Genomic DNA, 21,016 nt, shown 5'->3' on the forward strand with positions numbered 1-21,016 from the left:
ACTACAAGGCCATTCAAGATAATACTTGAAAATGGAAGGATGGCACAATGTTAAGTTTAAACTGGACTTGATTAAGAATAGATTGAAGAGTTTTCCAGTGCTGTATAAGATTGTATTTTGAACATGCATACAATTTCAGTCAAGATAATACTTGAACAAAGGTAGATGACACAGTTTTACAAAGCCAGGGAAGACAATACTGAATAGAGGTGAATGGCACAGTAGTTCAATGCCAGTCAATATAATATTTGAAGACAGGCGATGTGACCACATGGGTGCACCACAGAGCCTGAAACTGCAGACACAGCAATAAGCACACGTTGATATTCACACCAAGCACCTTTAACCAATCCTCTCTCCAATAATCAGCCACAATAATGCAATAAATGAACATCCATCCATCCATCCATTTTCCAACCCGCTGAATCCGAACACAGGGTCACGGGGGTCTGCTGGAGCCAATCCCAGCCAACACAGGGCACAAGGCAGGGAACCAATCCCGGGCAGGGTGCCAACCCACCGCATGACACACACAAACACACCCACACACCAAGCACACACTAGGGCCAATTTAGAATCGCCAATCCACCTAACCTGCATGTCTTTGGACTGTGGGAGGAAACCGGAGCCCCCGGAGGAAACCCACGCAGACACGGGGAGAACATGCAAACTCCACGCAGGGTAGACCCGGGAAGCGAACCCGGGTCTCCTAACTGCAAGGCTGCAGCGCTACCACTGCGCCACCGTGCCGCCCAATAAATGAACAATAAAGCACAATTCTTCCTCCTTCTTTCCTCCACTCAGTGTTGCTCGCTGCATCCCGACTCTGACTCATCCATGTGTGGCAGCAGGCTCCTTTTTAAGCTGGACCTGGGAATGCTTCAGGTGCCATGTCATATCCTCCAGGAAACTCCTCCGGGCCATAAGAAAAGCCCTCTCTCGATCCCCAAAGACCCTGACAAGGCTGCACTTCTGGACTCCATCTCCCAAGCTCCCCTGCAGGTGTCCCAACTGGTTTCCCATTCAAGGACCACTGCCACCTGGCATATGGGGGATGGGAAATGTATTATTGTGGTATTTCCCTCTACTTACCCTTTACCTAGCGGTAAGTTTACACATCAGATTCGTTACCAGGTTGGTCTACTGTCACACCTTAAGATTATCACACACATACATAGCTATATGCATACACATAGAAACTCAACAGTGCCCTGTGAATGACACAGCTGGTTAACCTCTGGCACTTTAAACCACACAAGTGCCTTAGGGATAACACAGCCTGTCACTGTCTCAGCACTTCATGAGACTTACTTATTATCGACACAAAGAACATGCAATGTTTTAATGATATCTCAGACCTAAATATTACTTTTGGTCTACAAGAATACATTTAAACATACAGAGGCTCAGCATACTTGACTATAGGCTATTTATCAGCCAAGAATGCCTTACTTTACGTCCTGTTCCCTACTATTGGGTGGAGCTCTCACCCTCAGCCCTTAATAAACCTCGCAGCAAATCTCCGATTTCACCAGGTGCTCAGAGAAATCTAACTTATTACTTCAACCACTCCAGGCATGAAGACAAAGCATAGAAAGTTAAAAGCAGCATGGTATTTATTACAGTGATAATAATAATACCAGTGGAACAAATAATAATAGAAAATAGGACTGATAGAAAAGTCTGGATATATATAGTCTTTAGAAAAAGCTTACGAAAAAGTAAAGATGTCAAGGATGAATGTCTCAGGTGGCTTATGATCTAGCACTCATAGTTGTTCATGATGCTTTTCTGACGATCAGATGGAAATGTTTGCACGTTGCCATTGCTCTGTTCTCTCCTGATGTCTTTGTCCCTTCTTCTTCTTCTCCCCTCCTTCCTATGTTGCTCTTCAGACGAGACATATTTATTATAAAATTCTACCGGGGGTTTTTGCAAGATGTGATTGTTAGATATTCTGATTGGCTGGCTGTCAATATGATGAATGAATTCATTGCCTGTTTTCCCAAACAATAAAATTTTTTTGATGTTGTCTGAGGTATCGGCATGTCTTCCTTTCCCAGGCTGTAAAATAATTTAGCTACTTTTGTCCAAGATGCCTAGGTTATAAACTAATCAATAGCCTTAGGCACCAGCATGTCTTCCTTTCTTTATTGGAACAGCGGTTTTAAAAGTGAGGCACAAATAGGGATATGCTTTGATGTGTCCTGAATTTTGTTCATATTTTGTTCAAAACAAAACAATAGATAAAGGAAATATAAACCAAAATGTACAGATATTGTACCCCACAACAGGACCACTTCAAATCCTTGGCGTTTTTCAGTCTGCTAACTATAGTATGCTGTTCGGCTACAAATTTGTTTTTTTGACCCGAAGCAAACAGCACAATTGACTACACAGTGGCTGAAGGAGAAAAAAGTGAATGTGCTGGTGTGGCCAGTCAGAGCCCAGACCTAAATCCCATTGAAAATCTGTTGAAAGATCTGAAGATAGTAGACCACCAACGCTCACCATCCAATGTGACCAAACTTGAACAGTGAACCCGTAAAGAAGAGTGGGGGGCAAATATAACTCAATCTAGGTGCGCAAAACTGATAGAGAAGAATCCCAACATACTCAAGGCTGTCATTAAAGCAAAAGGGGGGTCAACAAAATGACTTTGGGGGGTGATCTGTTATTAATCTCAGTAGGTCTTGTTCTTGATTTTTTCATAATTCATCTGAACTGTAGCTGTGATATCTTTCACTTGGATGTTAGAGGTTGCATTGAATAAGTAAAGCTGGGAAAAATATTTTTTGTGTATGTTTTCATTTACGGATGTAAAGCAAAAAAATGGGAATATTCCAAAGGGGGGATTCTTTTCTATACACACTGTATGCATGTGATGTGAATATTTTTGTGCTGTCTGTAAGTGGTCATATTTCTTTTTCTTTTCTTATTAATTTTGTCTCATTTCTTATTTCTGTTTGAATTTTATTTTGGGAGTGCATTATAAAGGGAGGGGGGTCAAAGGGGGTGGTTGTATTAAGTAGTATCTGTTTATTTGTTCACTAATTTAAGAAAATGTTGTTAGTGACATTAGCGAGTGACACATGCAAATTTCATATTTTACTTTGTATTTCTAACAGAGATTTGTGAAATTAACATGCATAATGTATAAAACATACATTACTGTTGTATTTGTGATTTATGTGATTCATAATATTTAATGTACTATACACTATTTAGCAAATCAAGTCAAATTATCTTAGAAAACAGAAGTGAATTCAAATAAATTCCACGAAATTCCACTTTCTGACATTCCAATTCAATTTCAAATTTCATTTCCCTTCAGCTGCATGCAATTCTAATTCCAATTTCAATGCCAGGAAGTGATTCGGGATTTGCCATGTGTTCTCAATTCAATTCATGAATGGCCTCAGCCCTGACAGACAGGTCACTGCTTGTAATGGTCTCTTACGTCTGGAGGCAGGGGTAGGTCCCTTCTGTCAGTCATGTCCTAATGGTCTTATTTTCCAGCAGGTTTGACAAGAGGAACACATTGTTACATTTTCAGGATGGCAGGATGCATCAGGGCATTTACACTGGCTCCAAGATTTTCACTAATTTTTTTCTCATACATACACGCATTTGCATATTCTTATTTCAAAGTTCACTATTAAGCGTAAAGTGTGTCATAATATAACTATTCTTTAATTTACCTCTCATTAACCACGTAGCCTTACAGATTTGTACTATTGTTTACTAAAACAACAGAAAAAATGGGGGCTAAAATGTCACAAAGTTCAAAAATAAAATTTCATTTTCAAAATAATAGATCTAGATGTTGTTACTTTGATTTCTTCTCTCTCACTAAAGGCTATTAAGTATTGCAGACAACCCAATATTAAACTTGATTCTTTTCTGAGTGACGTCTTTGGTGTGTCAGAAGTTGACTTTTACGTATAAACTGCTTTCCACATTCAGTACAACAGAATGGCTTTTCTTCTGTGTGAGTCATCTGATGGCGGATAAGCACATCACGCCGTGTGAAGCTTTTACCACATTCGGCACAATGGTATGGCTTCACTCCACTGTGAATTTTCACATGACTTTGAAGGCCTCGCTTTAGTGAAAACTTCTGTCCACATTTGAGACACTCAAATGGCTTCTCAGTAGTGTGACCCTCCTGGTGTTGATGAAGGTGCTTTTTCTTAGCATATGCCTTTCCACATAAAGTACAACAATATGGCTTTTCTCCAGTATGAACTTTCTCATGATCCTGAAGCTGATGCTCTCCTGCAAACTTCTTTCCACAAGTAGCACAACAATATGGTTTATCTTCTGAATGCTGTATTTCGTGGAGCTGCAAATCGTTTTTTTGTGAGAAAGCTTTTCCACAGCCAGTACAGACATGTGGTTTCTTCCCTGAATGAAATCTTTGGTGGCGGAGAAGATTTGCTTTAAAAGTAAACCCTTTCCCACATTCTTCACAGAAAACCAACTTCTTTAGATGAACATTTTGGTGGTTGCGAAGAGAAATTTTATCTAAAAACCTCATTCCACATTTAGCACAGTAATGAAAAAGAAAGGCATGTTGGCTCAACAGGTGTTCTTCAAGTTCATTCTTTTGTGGGAACCGCTTTCCACATTTGGCGCAATGGTACTTGATTTGACAGTGGCTATTCAGATGTGACTGAAGTTGAGAATTTGTCATGAACCTCCTTCCGCATTTAGCACAACCATATGGCATCTCTCCAGTGTGAACTCTCCTATGTTCGTTAAGACTGTTGCGATTGACGAAGCCCCTTCCACATTCATCGCAATAGTAGGGCCGCTCTTTCAAGTGAGTCCACCGATGAGTTCGAAGGGTTGTTCTGAATGTAAACTTTTTTCCACACACAGTGCAGCAATATGGCTTATCTCCCGTGTGAATTCCCTGATGTTGCTTTAATGAGTGTCTATCTGCTACGTTTTTTCCACAGTGCGTACATGTATATTTTCTCTTGGTGGGGACTACACTGATGATATTCATGGTTGCCGGTTGTCTGGTCCTATTTTCTGATGTAGACAGACTGCAGTTGATGCTCTTTGAGTTGGGCAACTGGGCATATTTGGAGAGTTCAAATGAAGCAAATACCTGTTCACAATCATTACTGAGTGAGGCTGTCAATCTGATACGATTCTTAGGAACATCTGTCCCACAATACTTCCAAGTCATCTGTGCTGCAGATCAGAAAACAGACAGAAGGTAAGAAATTGCAGGGTAACACCTCTACAGTTTAATACCTAGGTTTTCAAGTTTAGTCAACTGAGTGTGGTTACAGACATCCAGTGGTAGACCCTCTCTGTGGACCCTGTGATGTCATTCAGGGCCTACTGTTGGAGGTATAAAGTAGAGCAGGGGTCTCCAACACGTTGCTTGTGGGCTACCGTTAGCTCGCCAAAGGGTTAATGAATCCGACATAAATTTGAAAACTTGATTAGTCAAATTAGGGGTAGGCGATCTTTCCAAAAAATCATATCATGATACTTTTAACACAAAATCACGATCCACAATCTGAATTGCAATCTATTTTTTCAATGTGGTATACTATTAAGAGATTATCCGGACTCAAACTCATCAAGACCTAAGTAACACTTTATTTTAAATATCAAACAAAGTTAAATTCAATTGTTCTCTCGTTCGCTAGCTAAGCGGAGTTAAGGAACACGCCAGTTGTGTGGATCTTGGATTCACGCAAATAAATCAGTACTGCAAGCGAACTATGATACACAGCGAAATGAGAGAAGTCGTCAAAAAATCAACTGGAATGTTCAAGCAAATTATAGAAAAAAAAAATCTAAATCCGTTAAGTAGTTCTCTCGTGAAAAGCAGACAGACATACAGACATACAAATGTTGGATTTTATATTTTATATATTAATAAACCGTCAAAATAATGTGCAGTTAAAGTCTCAACAGCATTCTCAGCACTTCTGGAGCTTAGTAGAGCCAGATAACTATAAGAATCTTCACCAAGCAGCTCTGAAAATGTCTGCTTTGTTTGGGTCTCCATACCTCTGTGAGTCTGACATGAATGTCATGAAATCAAAGTTCAGAACAAGACTGACGGATGAACATTTAAATGACTCCATAAGAGTGAACCTCAGTGGCTCCACTCCACCATACATCTGCCTCTCTTGTTGACTCCATGCAGTGCCAGTCATCTGACGAATTAAAAAACACATCACACATGCAACTGGACATGTGAGTAAAGTGACAGTGACATGGAACAAAAGGACAAATGAATAAGTCATATCTGCGTAACTGTGATTGCATTGTTTTGTTTTGACAGCATTCATGTTTTTAATTCAATAGTGTGAGATGCACTACACATACAAAATGCACTTGCAGGTGAACTAAATATTTTTTGTGATGTTTTAATGCAAAATGTGAGTTGTGGACACCAACATTTTGTAAATGTTCAGGCAAAACAAGCTTATTCAGTTTGTTTGGGTTGAAATAAGCTATGAGAATAAAATGTTAGAAAACATGAGTAGCTCTCGGCCGTTTTCATTTTGTAAAAGTAGCTCTCAGGGGAAAAAAGGTTGGACACCCCTGAAGTAGAGAGTCTCAGCACAGGAATAAATGTGCCCTAAGTGGGCCCCCAGGACTAAATCAGTACTTCAGTGAATGAAAGTGTGCCTGTAAAGACAGACATGGATGCTAAACTTAAATAGACATACAAAGCCAGAAGGAGAACAAAAATCAAAATGAAACCTAGCACTTGGCCTACTTTAATTATAAACCTTTAGCAGTAGTCGGTATGCAAAGTTTATCCAACTGAGGGATACCAAAACATGGAAACGCGGCCATACTTAAAGCATCATTGCCATTTATGCCACAAATGATCACTTTCATACGGCATGTCTCCTAAATCACATAAACAGAGCGAATTTGTGAAAGCAAATAAAAACGATCAGTCACTCCCACAAATCAATTGCGCATCTTAAAAAAAACTAATAATGTCTTCTTTTTGCCTATGAAAAAGACATTATCGAAATAAATCTAAATATTTTCTAATATTGAAGTTTGATCAGACAGCCCTAGAAGATGGCACCAATGACAGCCTTGAGTCTATGTGCACAGGTCTCTTGTACGGTCAGCCATTTTTTGCTTTCTTCATTGTCAAACTGCTCAAGCTCTGTTAGGTATCAGGGGGATGGTGAGTGAACACGAAAAAATGTCCAGCCGCAAATTCTCAATTGGACTAAGATCTTGACTCTGATTCTTTAGGACATTAAAATTGTTTTTGGATTAGATTATACTTTATTTATGTCATCCCTGTGTACCTTTGCCGCAGGTTTCACCAGCACGAGGCCACATGATGAAAGACAGACAAAGAGCCTGCTGCTGCACAATACGGTTCCTTTAAGCTTGATGGCTAAACAAATCCAAATCATATTATGTGATATCTACCGTTAAATTCTGCTCCATACTTGTAAATTTTTTATACTGTATTGAGGATTTGTTCTGTTGTGTGTATTGTATTGACCCCTTTCTTTTTGACACCCACTGCATGCCCAACCTACCTGGAAAGGGGTCTCTTTTTGAACTGCCTTTCCCAATTTTTCTTCCATTTTTTCCCTACAAGGGTTTTTTGGGAGTTTTTCCTTGTCTTCTTAGAGAGACAAGGCTAAGAGGCAGGGCCTGTTAAAGCCCATTGCGGCACTTCTTGTGTGATTTTGGGCTATATAAAAATAAATTGTACTGTATTGTATTTTAGGGTGTTGCTTCCTCTCCCAATGGCTATCCTCTTCCCAGAGATGGATGGATGGAGGGATGGAGGGAGGGAGGGAGGGACGGACGGACGGACGGACGGACGGACAGACAGACAGACAGACAGACAGACAGACAGACAGACAGACAGACAGACAGACAGACAGACAGACAGACACTTTATTAATCCCAATGGGTTAGGATGTAAACCCAGGATACTGGGCGTTAATGCTGCATTCATGTGCTTGCAGACTATTCAGAGCTCTGACTTGTGACATTTCACTTTCCCACTTGAGTGTGTTCATGTATGTTTCCGGTTGGACTATTTGGAAAAATGCAAGACGTCTGCTGATTTGTTACTTGATCAACAAAAAAAAAAAATAAAAACAATGAAGAGCAAAATAAGCATGTTGAAATGACATATGTCACTTTACTCGAAATGCAATTTTTAATTTAAACAATCGACTAAATTGAAAGGTCAGCACTACATCACAACTCAGACCATTCGGGTAGCTTTCTTTGGTGCAAATTGTTCAACGTGTAATTCAGAGTTTGTTGTGTGTTCACATGGTGCTTGCAACTCGACAACTCTAATTTACCGTCTGTCCAAGAGTATGTGAATGCAGTATAAAAGCAGCCCTTTTCAGCAAGCTGAGCTACACATACGACAGCTGTCAACAAGACTGCCAACTTGGCTACACCAGAGTAGCCATCTCACAGCCAAGCAGCGCACACTCCATCCATTTCATACAAGCTGGTTCTGCCTGACTCTGTGGTCCCAAGATTCCAGCAGGCCTCTCTGTGAGAAGACATTAAATGGAGAGGTGCATTGCCCTGGCCAATTTCTCAGTGTCACTACTGTTTCTTACCTTGCACCCAGTGCTCAAAGGATACACTTTTGATCCCCAATTACCCTTCATCAAATTAAGTGTATATGAGCTCTTGCTTAATAAAGATTCTTAATTTTAATTCATAGCCTAGTCAACCTACTACCTATCAAAATGTTCAATGTCCCTTGCATATTCTCTTTCTTCACTGAAGATTAATCTACAGTAGATTTTCACCAGTAGCACAACCTTACCTTCTTACTTTGTACTCAGCAATTGCCCACTCAAAACTCTAAAAAAGTAAGCAAACATATACAGAGGGTATAGGAGAGAATCCCCCCTCTTCAAAATATTCCCATTTTTTTAGCTTTACAACCTTAAACCAATACTTTTCCCTGCTTTACTTACTCAATGTAATCTAACACATCCAAGTGAAAGATATCACAGCTACAGTTCAGAAGAATTTTAAAAAATAAAAAACTGAGATGAATAAAGGATCATCTCCCTCCTAAACTCATTCAGGTGTAAGTGCCCACCATTTACACTGCAGACCCTGGTTACTGGCTTCCTTTCTGTGATCAATTGTAATCCGTGTGATTAGTGAAGCTGTCATTCCCTTGCTTGGTAGTGCAACTGACAGCAAACAACTGACTATGGGTGGCAAGCTACTTTCAAAAGATCTCAGGGATACAGTTGTGGACAGACATAAGGCAGGAGATGGATACAAAAACATCTCAAAGGTTTTATCAATCCCAAGGAGCACAGTAAAGTCCATCATATACAAGTGTTTGGTATTACTAGGACCCTCCCTGGATCCTCCAAACTGGATGGAAGAGCAAGGAGGAAAACTGGTAAGAGAGGCTACCAAGAGGCCAATGGACACTTTGAAGGAGTTTACAGGATTTGATGGCACAGATTGGTCATTAATGGTGTGCATGTGACAACAATTTCACAAGCACTCCACCATTGTGGCTTGTTTGGGAGGGTCGCAAGGAAAAAGCCACTTCTCAAGAAAAGCCACATTAAGGCTCGTTTGAGCTTTGCCAGAATGCACCTTGAAGATTCTGATGGCAAGTGGAAAAAGGTCTTATGGTCAGATGAGACCAAAATCAAACTGGCCTCAATACCAAACGGTACACCAATGCAGCTCACCATGCACAACACACCATACCTACAGTAAAGCATGGAAGGGGCAGCATTCTGTTGTGGGGGCCTGGGGCTCTCGTTAGGGTAGAAGGAAAAATGGATGGGGCAAAATACCATCAAATTCTTGAGGAAAACCTGCTACCCTCTGCCAGAAAGTTGAAGATGGGCAGAACGTTCACCTTCCAAGACGACAACGATCCGAAGCACACAGCAAAATTGACCACACGGTGGCCGAAGGAGAAAAAAGTGAATGTCCTGGTGTGGCCAGTCAGAGCCCAGACCTAAATCCCATTGAAAATCTGTGGAAAAGATTTGAAGATAGCAGACCACCAACACTCACCATCAAATGTGACCAAACTTGAACAGTTCAACTGTAAAGAAGAGTGGGGGGCAAATATTACACAATCTAAGTGTGCAAAACTGATAAGAGAAGAATCCCAACAGATTCAAGGCTGTCATTAAAGCAAAAAGGGGGTGCAACAAAATAACATTGACATTGGGGGGTGATCTGTTATTAATCTTAGTAGGTCCTGGTTTTGATTTTTTTATAATTTTTCTAAACTGTAGCCGTGATATCTTTCTCTTGGATTTTAGAGGTTGCATTGAGTAAGTAAAGCTGGAAAAAATATTGGTTTGTGAGTTTTCATTTAAGGCTGTAAAGCACAAAAATGGGAATATTTCGAAGGGGGGTATTCTTTTCTATCCCCACTGTAAATATAAATACACAAAGTCTAAGTGATGCGAGAATAGTACTGACAGATGACCTCCAGGGATCACAAAAGTGAGTACAACCCTAAGTGATAAATGTCCAAATTGTGCCCAATTAGCCATTTTCCCTCCCTGGTGTCATGTGACGCGTTCGTGTTACAAGGTCTAAGGTGTGAATGGCGAGCAGGTGTGTTAAATTTAGTGTTATCGCTCTCACACTCTTTCATACTGGCCACTGGAAGTTCAACATGGCACCTCATGGCAAAGAACTCTCTGAGGATCTGAAAAAAAGAATTGTTACTCTACATAAAGATGGCCTAGGCTATAAGAAGATTGCCAACACCCTGAAACTGAGCTGCAGCGCGGTGGCCAAGACCATACAGCGGTTTAACAGGACAGGTTCTACTCAGAACAGGCCTCGCCACGGTCGACAAAAGAAGTTGACTGCACGTGCTCAGAGTCATATCCAGCGGTTGTCTTTTGAAAATAGACGTATGAGTGCTGCCAGCATTGCTGCAGATTTTGAAGGGGTGGGGGGGTCAGCTTGTCAGTGCTCAGACGATACGCCCGCCACACACTGCATCAAATTGGTCTGCATGGTTGTCGCCCCAGAAGGAAGCCTCTTCTAAAGATGATGCACAAGAAAGCCCACAAACAGTTTGCTGAAGACAAGCAGGCTAAGGACATGGATTACTGGAACCACGTCCTGTGGTCTGATGAGACCAAGATAAACTTATTTGGTTCAGATGGTGTCAAGCGTGTGTGGCGGCAACCAGGTGAGGAGTACAAAGACAAGCGTGTCTTGCCTACAGTCAAGCATGGTGGTGGGAGTGTCATGGTTTGGGGCTGCAGAGCAGCATTCCAACATGATAACAGACCCCAAAAACACCTCAAAGACCACCACTGCCTTACTAAAGAAACTGTGGGTAAAGGTGCTGGACTGGCTAAGCATGTCTCCAGACCTAAACCCTACTGAGCATCTGTGGGGCCTCCTCAAACGGAAGGTGGACGAGTGCAAGGTCTCTAACATCCACCAGCTCCGTGATGTCATCATGGAGGAGTGGAAGAGGATTCCAGTGGCAACCTGTGAAGCTTGTGTGAAGCTCCATGCCCAAGAGAGTTAAGGCAGTGCTGGAAAATAATGGTGGCCACACAAAATATTGACACTTTGGGCACAATTTGGACATTTTTCACTTAAGGGTGTACTCACTTTTGTTGCCAGCGGTTTAGACATTAATGGCTGTGTGCTGAGTTACTTTGAGGGGACAGCAAATTTACACTGTGATACAAGCTGTACACGGACTACTGTACATTGCATCCAAGTGTCATATCTTCAGTGTTGTCCGATGAAAAGATATAATAAAATATTTACAAAAATGTGAGGGGTGTACTCACTTTTGTGAGATACTGTAAGTGGCTAAAAGGAAAAGAAAAAAACAGCTGTTCACTTCAAAGATAAAAATGTAAATTTCATGAAAAGGAAGACAACTAATTAACATGTGCATTTTAAAGAGTCTTCCACCATACATACCCTAGGTTCTTGTCTATAAGCCGGACTCATGTATAAGCCGGAGACCAAAAATCATACGAATTTTTAAAATAAAATCGTATCATAGATAAGCCGGACTCATGGGTAAGCCGAACGTACTATAACCTATAACTAATAGAAGGGAGGGAGGTCAGTGGTCTCACTCGCACCCATTTAATTTCTTTAAGGGGGGAGAGAGTGTGAGATATTGGCGTCTCTCTCACTCCCCGCATGGCGCGGTTGGAGCGGCCGGAGCGCGTTCTTTCTGCTCTGGGCGTCGCCGAGTCAACACGCGCGCGTAGCGGTCATTTAAATTGTGATTTTATATGTAAGCATATTTAAATATATATCGCAGATTTTTTGCTGGTTCGCGGATTTCTGCGGACAATGGGTCTTTTAATTTCTGGTACATGCTTCCTCAGTTGGTTTGCCCAGTTGATTTCATACAAGGGACGCTATTGGCAGATGGCTGAGAAGCTAGATTGCTTACTTTTCTCTCTCTCTTGCACTGACTATCTGTGATCCTGACGTATGGGGATTGAGCAGGGGGGCTGTTTGCACACCTAGACGATACAGACGCTCGCCTAAAAATGCTGAAAGATTATCTTCACGTTGCTATCTTTTGTAAAGCTGTTTCATGAAACGACATGCTGCACGGTGCTTCGCATACTTAAAAGCTTGAAGGGCACGTATTGATTTTTGCATGTTTGTTTTTCTCTGTCTCTCTATCTCTCTCTTTGTCTGCTCCTGACGGAGGGGGTGTGAGCTGCCGCCTTCAACAGCTTTGTGCCGCGGTGCTTCGCATACTTAAAAGCCAAACAGCACCATTGATTTGTTTGCTAGAGATTGTTTTCTCTATCTATGTGACATTCTGTGCTCCTGACACACACACCTTTGAAGAGGAAGATATGTTTGCATTCTTTAATTGTGAGACAGAACTGTCATCTCTGTCTTGTCATGGAGCACAGTTTAAACTTTTGAAAAAGAGACAAATGTTTGTTTGCAGTGTTTGAATAACGTTCCTGTCTCTCTACAACCTCCTGTGTTTCTGCGCAAATCTGTGACCCAAGCATGACAATATAAAAATAACCATATAAACATATGGTTTCTACTTCGCGGATTTTCTTATTTCGCGGGTGGCTCTGGAACGCAACACCCACGATGGAGGAGGGATTACTGTATAAACCGGATTTATGTATAAGCCGATATTCTATTTTTTCATTTTCACAACTTTTTTCCTTAGATAAGCCGCGGCTTATAGACAAGAACTTAGGGTAATTAACCACCAAATTGGAAGGCTAAGCCCTTAAACTATTTATGATGTTTGTTGAAAGGCAGTTAAAGAAAAAAAAAAGGTAAAATAACTGCAAAATCAAAAGTTTCTGTCTTTCTGATACATCAGTTGAACTTACGTATGAAAGGCTGACGGACAGGATTCTCTTTCTGGTCTCTTTTGCAAAACTCTTCCTCTTCTTCCTTAATTATTTCCTTCTTCAACTGTATTGACCCCAAATCAGCAGCTTGATTTCCACCTAGGTTAGACACCAATTTAGAAGCCTCTTCCGTTACAATATTCCCACATTTGAGATGTTGTGTTTGAATGCAGTCAAATTCATATTCACAGTTTTCCTCTTTGATACACACTGGTACAGCACCACATGCCTCCTTTTTAACTGGGGTGAATTCTTCTTCAGAATGCTCCCCTTGAATAGGCAGATAAACATGGTCAGGGGCTTCACATTTAATTCTAGTATGACTAGAGTCACATAGGAGATTCGTGGATGTCGGCGTCAGAATTTTGTCTTTGACGGGGAGGCACCTTTGCTCAAAAGCCTCTTCTTTTATAAACTTATATTCAGGGTCATACACCTCCTCTTTAACTGCCCGTGGCTGGATAATGACAGGTGGGATTTCGCCAAGTTCCCAATCACAGGCCTCCTCTTTCAGCTTTACATACATGTGTTCCAATGTGCTTCCTACAACGGGGCCTCTGCCAGCCTGTGGGTCCTCCTGCATGGTAAGTGGATACTCCATTGTCAGTGTAGTTCGTCTAACATTCAGACAGCATGAATTTCCGCTTCCATACGAACACTTCCCTTGTCACAACCAGTCTCCTGTCTACCTGTTTTTTTTTTTTTTTTTTTTAAAAAAAAAAGGGAAATATTTCATTTATCATTTATGAAGACCCAACACCCTGTTTAGTAAATTTGTATTAAATAAATATTCTAAATCTTACAGTGGTTTCAATTACTAAGTTTCATAATTTCAGTCCCTTCCTCTGGCACTGATCAGTGTTCAAGACAACTTCTTGAGAGTGATTTTATTTTTGATTCACAGGATATATTCATGCTTTTTGGAACAACAAGGTTGATGCAAATTCTCTGTTTAAAACGTATATTTGTATGCCTTTATTGTTCATAAAACAAAAGACAACCATCACAACCACAACAACAATAACATTTGATAATAAAAATAATAATATTTGAGGCCCTAAGCAAAAGTGAAAAAGTCACGAAAACTACCAGACGCCACCTACATAACCAAAAGTTGTTTTGAAGGGTTGCAAGAAAAAAGCCTCTGCTGTTATCATAAAACAAACTCAAGCGCTTACGTATGCAAAACATTACAGTGAACCCTCGTTTATCATGGTTAATCTGTTCCAGACTCTACCGCGATAAATGAATTTTTGCGAAGTAGGATTCTTTATTTATAAATCGAATATTTTCGCAGCGAGTATAGAAAACCTGTTTACGACCTTCTAAATACGTTTAACATTATTAGAGCCCTCTAGACATGAAATAACACCCTTTAGTCACCATTACACTCGTATTACCCAATATATTAGACAAAATAAGAGAAAATAAGACATATTAGACGTTACAAATATATTATTATTATTGTACTGTACATTTAATTACACACACACACACACTTCTTACACACAACCACTAACCTATGAAGGCACGAGCTCAGTCTTCAGGTGGTAAGCTGGAGCGCTGATCGCACCCTCAGAGGACACAGACGCCCCCGGGAAAACTCCTGAAACAGCTGACAGTCTACCTTCACATTGCTCCTTACCCTTCTTACTTGCGCTATAACGCGCGATAAACCTCTCACGCAGTACTCCGCTTACTTAAAAGTATTGTGCAGCGCCTCTCAGCTTTGGAATTGGTTGTTTTGTTTCTCTCTCTCAGACATTCTCTGCTCCTGGCGGAACTGTCATCTCTGACTTGTCATGGAGCACGTTTAAACTTTTGAAAAGAGACAAATGTTTGTTTGCAGTGCTTTGAATAAAGTTCTTTTTTTTTTTTTTTTCTACAACCTCCTGTGTCTCTGTGCAAATCTGTGACCCAAGCGTGACAAGGTGGTGCAGTATCTTCAGCAGGTGCGTCGTTGTCTTCTCCCGCTGAAGGAGTACTAGGAGTATGCAGTGGGTGTCTGGGTGCGCGGCTGAAGAGCATCTTGATAGGCAGTTGCTGGCGCTGTCTTTTCATATGTGTGAGGAGGCTTTTGTAGGGTATTGCCATCTTTGATCATACCCAAGAGTTTCACCTTCTCCTGGATGAAGGCTTAGAAAAAGCAGCACGTTTAGGAGCCATCGTGGGGCTTAGATAAAAGTTCTCAGAAAGCGCATGCGTAGTGACGTAAGCGTGTATGAGAAAAAATCGCGATAGAGTGAAGCCGCGAAAGTCGAAGTGTGATATAGCGAGGGATCACTGTACTGGAACTTTCTTTCAGTGGTGCAGAGTTCCATGGTCAGATGAGACAAACATACAGCTTTTTAGCAATAAACACCAGAGGTGGATTTAATGTAGGCATGCAGAAAAGCACCTCATTACAGCCCACTTTGAAGTATGGAAGTGGATATTTGATGTTGTGGGGTGGCTTTTCTGCCAAAGGCCCTGGACAACCTGTTAAGACACATGGTATCATGGACTAAATCAAGTATCAGCAGATATTAAATCAAAAACTGACCGCCTCTGCTATTAAGCTGAAACTGGACTGTGGCTGGATCTTTCAGCAGGACAGTAATTCAAAGCACGCCTGAAAATCAACACAAAAATGGTCCAGTGAGCATATAACACTGCACAACAAAGTTTTTGCTTCTTGAACATTATTGGGTGTTTCTTATACATTTTTGGGTGCTGATCACGAATATCAATCAAAATCTTCAGTTTTGCCATGATTTTTTCTTATATTTGTATCCAAACATTTTCGCTCCCGTAAGTGACTTATCAACAACGGTTTGTGTAGCCTGGGAATGTCCAGGCATGGAATCAGGCCAAGTTGGAAGCTGTTTTATGGAAGTTGACATCCTGGGCAGGTCTGAACAAGCTTGACGCTGTCTCAGCCTGCTATAAAGGTGGCTTACATACACCAATCCTGCTCAATTGGTTAATATAGATAGTCAGTGTGTATGTATACTATCAGTATTGTAAAGTACAGTATCTGTAGCAATATAACAGTAAGTAAGCTTGATGCTATAGACATTTTGGTGTTGGGCGATATGTCTCCTCAATGTCGTAACAGCCGCGATACATTCTGCTATATCTGTGTGCAGTGAATATACACCTGCATCTCAGAGATGTTGGATGACTGCTCTTGTGAAGAAAGCTTATTATCTGTATTTCGGCTGGTGATCAAGACAAGGAATGGGCGCCTCACATTTGCTGTGCGCCATGTGTTGTCAGTCAGAGTCTGGCTCAGAAGCACTCGAAAGACGATGCCGTTTACCGTTCCAACGATATGGCGAGAACAGAAATACCATGTGACAGACTGTTACTTCTGTTTGACTAATGTGCCTGGTTTCTCTGCCAAAAACAATAAGTCAATTGAATATCCTAATCTGCCTTCAGCAATGAGACCCATGCCACATGACGACAGTCTTCCAATTCTGAAACCACCAGAGGATTGGACCTTAGACGAACCAGATGAAGAAACAGCAATGCAGGGTACTGACAGTGACATTGATCCGGATTTTGAACTGTGCTCATCAGGCGATCCACATCTGGTAACACAGACCAAACTGAACGATTTGGTCAGAGATTTGGGTCTGTCAAAAGCAAAAGCCGAGCTGCTGGGTTTGAGACTGCAGGAATGGCGTTTGCTGTCACCAGGTACGAAAATTTCTGTGTTTCGAGGCCGACATCATGATATAACCAAATTTTTTGCACAAGTCGACAGTCTCCATTTCTGTTGTGACATTGAAGGATTGTTATCGGCCTTGGGTTGTGATCACAACCTGGAAGAGCGGCGTCTCTTCATTGATTCGTCAATGTTAAGCCTGAAAGCTGTTCTGCTACACAATGGCAAAGTTTATCCTTAGGTACCTATTGGCTATGCGGCACACATGAAAGAAACGTATGAGAATATGGAACTGTTGTTGAAGCATGTCCAGTATAGCAGGTACAACTGGAATATCTGTGGAAATCTTAAAGTCGTTATTCTGTTACTAGGACTGCAGCTCGGCTATACAAAGTCCTGTTGTTTCATCTGTGAATGGGACAGCCATGCCAAAGAGTTGCACTATTCGACAGAACTTGCCACTCCGTAAAAAGTTAGTTCCAAGACAGAAAAATGTGGCACATGAATCGTTTGCCGACCCAGCAAAGATATTTTTGCCTCCTCTTTACATAAAACTGGGACTCATGAAGAATTTCGTGAAAGCACTGAACAAGGCAAAGGTTCAGCTGGTTGACAAACTTCTCAAAACATACAAGACAATGAAGTGCAATACGTCACTCAAGATTCACTTCCTCCACTCACACTTGGACTTCTTCCTCGCAAATCTCGGTGCTGTCAGTGACGAACACGGTGAAAGGTTTCACCAGGACATTGTTGCGATGGAGAAACGATACCAGGGTGACTGGAATCTGTCAATACTTGCTGACTACTGCAATGTGATGCACCAGACATTGAATACAAAAGAAAATCAGGAGCAGAACACTTTTCATTCTATTGAATTTAATAGCTTATGCGAAACATAAACGTGACTAAATGCGTTATTGTCAGTAAACATATAAATGTCTATTTCTCAGAGTTCCTACATGATGCAGTAAAACCAAAACTATATTTGTGCATACCCAGTAGAGATCTGTCACAATCAGCAAAAACGTTTCAGGAAACAAGACTTTTCAAAAAAAACTGTTGTGCAGTGTAATGGCTTTGCCACAACCATCCCAGTACCATCACCTAAGACCCCACTGAAAACTTGGAGTAGACTCCATAACTGTGGACCTCAAAATCTGAAGGATCATGAGAGATTCTATATGGAGGAATGGACTCCGATCCCTTGCCATGTCCAACTGTGGAACACATATTTGAGAAAAGTATTTGTTTTATGACAAGAATTTTTTTTCCTTTCAATAATTTTACTTCGATTAAAGGTTAAATATTTGTTAAGTTTTGAATGAAAAAGGTTAAACAATAAAGACTTTTTTTTTAAAACAAAGATGCCACTCCTCATTGTGTCAGAAATAGCATTAGATGCCATGACATGGTTCTGGCAGCCTGGTAGTGTATCTCGCTAAGGTACACTATATTGCCAAAAGTATTGGGACCCCCCCCCACCCTCACCCAAATCATTGAAGTCAGGTGTTCCAATCACTTCCATGGCCACAGGTGTCTAAACTCAAGCGCCTAGGCCTGCAGACAGCTTCTACAAACATTTGTGACAGAATGGGCGACTCTCAGGAGCTCAGTGAATTCAAGCCAGGGACCGTGACAGGATGCTACCTGTGCAATAACTCCATTTGTGAAATTTCCTCAGTACTAAATATTTCACGATCCACTGTTAGTGGTATTATAACAAAGTGGAAGCAATTGGGAACAACAGCAACTCGGCCACAAAGTGGTAGACAACGTAAAATCACAGAACGGGGACAGTGCATGCTGAGGTTTGCAGAAGTCGCCAATTTTCTGCAGAGTTCACAGCTAAAGACCTCCAAACTTCATGTGGTCTCCAGATTAGCCCATGAACAGTGTGTAGAGAGCTTCATGCAATGGGCTTCCATGGCCGAGCAGCTGAATCTAAGCCTGACATCACCAAGTGCAATGCAAAGTGTAGGATGCAGTGGTGTAAAGCACACCGCCACTGGACTCTAGAACAGTGGAGACATGTCCTCTGGAGTGACGAATCACGCTTCTCTGTCTGACAATCCAATGGATGAGTCTGACTGCATTGTGATAAGTGTAATGTTTGGTGGAGAGGGGATTATGGTGTGGGTTTGTTTTCCAGGGGTTGGGCTTGGCCCCTTAGTTCCAGTGAAAGGAACTCTTAATGCTTCAGCATGCAAAGCCATTTTGGACAATTTCATGCTCCCAGCTTTGTGGGAACAGTTTGGGGACGGCCCCTTCCTGTTCCAACATGATTGCGCACTAGTGTACAAAGCAAGGTCTGTAAAGAAATGGATGAGCGAGGTTGGCATGGGGGAACTTGATTGGCCTGCACAGAGCACTGACCTCAACCCGACAGAACACCTTTGGGATGAATCAGAGCAGAGACTGCGAGCGAGCCAGGCCTTCTTGTCCAACATCAGTGCCTCACAAATGCTCTCCTGGTCACAAATTCCCATCAACACACTCCTACACCTTGTGGAAAGCCTTCCCAGAGGAGTTGAAGCTGTTATAGCTGCAAAGGGTGGGCCAACTCCATATTAAAGCCTACATATTAAGAATGGGATGTCATTAAAGTTCAAGTGTATGTAAAGTTAGGTGTCCCAATACTTTTGGCAATACTGTATAGTGTATTTTTCACTATCCAAATAAGCTACCAGTCGATGTTAATGGATCACTTGTAAATATGCCTTATATTAAAATATACTTGACAGTATTCTGTGATAAAGGAAATAAGTAAATCAATGTGGACTATTTGAAAGTTTTCACGTTTATTTGAATAATTAATGAGAATAAATATTCTTTTTATTTTTTAAAGGTCATCTTAAATTGTGATGTTCCCCTTTAAGTGCAGCGCAGCAGGACAGTTTCTCGAGTTAGATTTGTTGTCAGTAAGGAGTGCTGTGGTATTATGTTCACAGCAGCCAAACGTACGTACATTCTCAAGTTTGTTACGTTATTTTATGATTCTTTCGTGTGGTCTAAAGTTTAACAAAGGACATAATTTTCTTGCATTCAAATCAGATGCCCCATGGTGGTTGCTTACATTAATTTTAGGAAGTCAAACGGTGTGTAACTAACTAGCCCCTGCCTACGGTAGCATTTTTCGATAGGGTACCACACATCGACAAATATAACTATCGATTTGCACTTTGGCAGTCCAATTCGACAAAGCTGGGCGAATCGATAGAACACTGGCCCTGATAAAAAAAAAATACAGCTGGAGTAACATGGGAAACACTGGTACAGCCAAATAAAACCAAATTTAGGACGGACTGCCGTAGACCACACATGTGCCACTCTTCCTTCGTCTCCTCAATCACACGGCACCTTTTGACAAGACCAATTTCTTTACTTTACCGTTATCTTGCCGCCCCAACAAAAGTTATGCCAAAATAAGACTCACCAGCAGATCCGCCAAGAAAACGTAGACAGCCATGTACTTATTCTGAGAGAAAAACGTGGACGCAGAACCCACGTGCCAAGCAGAATCAACAACAAGATCCCCAAAAGGAAGAGTACGCCGACGCGCAGCTACGCTGCACATGCGCAGCTGACTCCAGATGGACAATTCCATTATTTGCGGGGGGGGGGGGGGATACGTATTTTAAAAATTGAAACAACCACGGTTATGTCAAATACATGTTTTACAGTTAAAACAAACAGTTTAAAAGGCTTTAAAAATATTTTCTCTTTAAGCTCTTTGCAATTAATAGAATTTTAATGTTAGCGGACACTCAAAAGAAATTACCACTAACGTGAAGATGGTAATGGCAAACACAAAGCAGGAATCTGTTTTGGGAAGGAGGTCTGCATACCTGAACATCTCGGAGCGAAACAATGATCTAAAATACTCATGTGCAAAGGTGCCACCTTTTAAAGCAGACCAGAAACCACAGAGAGAAGCCAAATTCCGCATTCTCTAAATCTAAACTTGTCGAAGCGGCAGAAA

General features: G+C 41.3%; 1 protein-coding gene across 1 annotated transcript; it reads right to left on the reverse strand.

The window, feature by feature from the left end:
* Positions 1-1,597: 1,597 nt before the first annotated feature.
* On the reverse strand, positions 1,598-20,586 carry LOC114651575 (gastrula zinc finger protein XlCGF26.1-like). Its single transcript, XM_028801399.2, has 3 exons — positions 20,471-20,586; positions 13,362-14,071; positions 1,598-5,205 (listed from the first exon to the last, which is right to left on the reverse strand). The coding sequence occupies exons 2-3, from the start codon at positions 13,981-13,983 to the stop codon at positions 3,887-3,889; spliced, it is 1,941 nt and encodes a 646-aa protein (XP_028657232.2). The 5' UTR covers positions 13,984-14,071; positions 20,471-20,586; the 3' UTR covers positions 1,598-3,886.
* Between the last annotated feature and the right edge of the window lie 430 nt (positions 20,587-21,016).

The sequence above is a fragment of the Erpetoichthys calabaricus genome, chromosome 5 (genome assembly GCF_900747795.2).
Source record: "Erpetoichthys calabaricus chromosome 5, fErpCal1.3, whole genome shotgun sequence".
In the NCBI taxonomy this organism is placed as follows: Eukaryota; Metazoa; Chordata; class Cladistia; order Polypteriformes; family Polypteridae; genus Erpetoichthys; species Erpetoichthys calabaricus.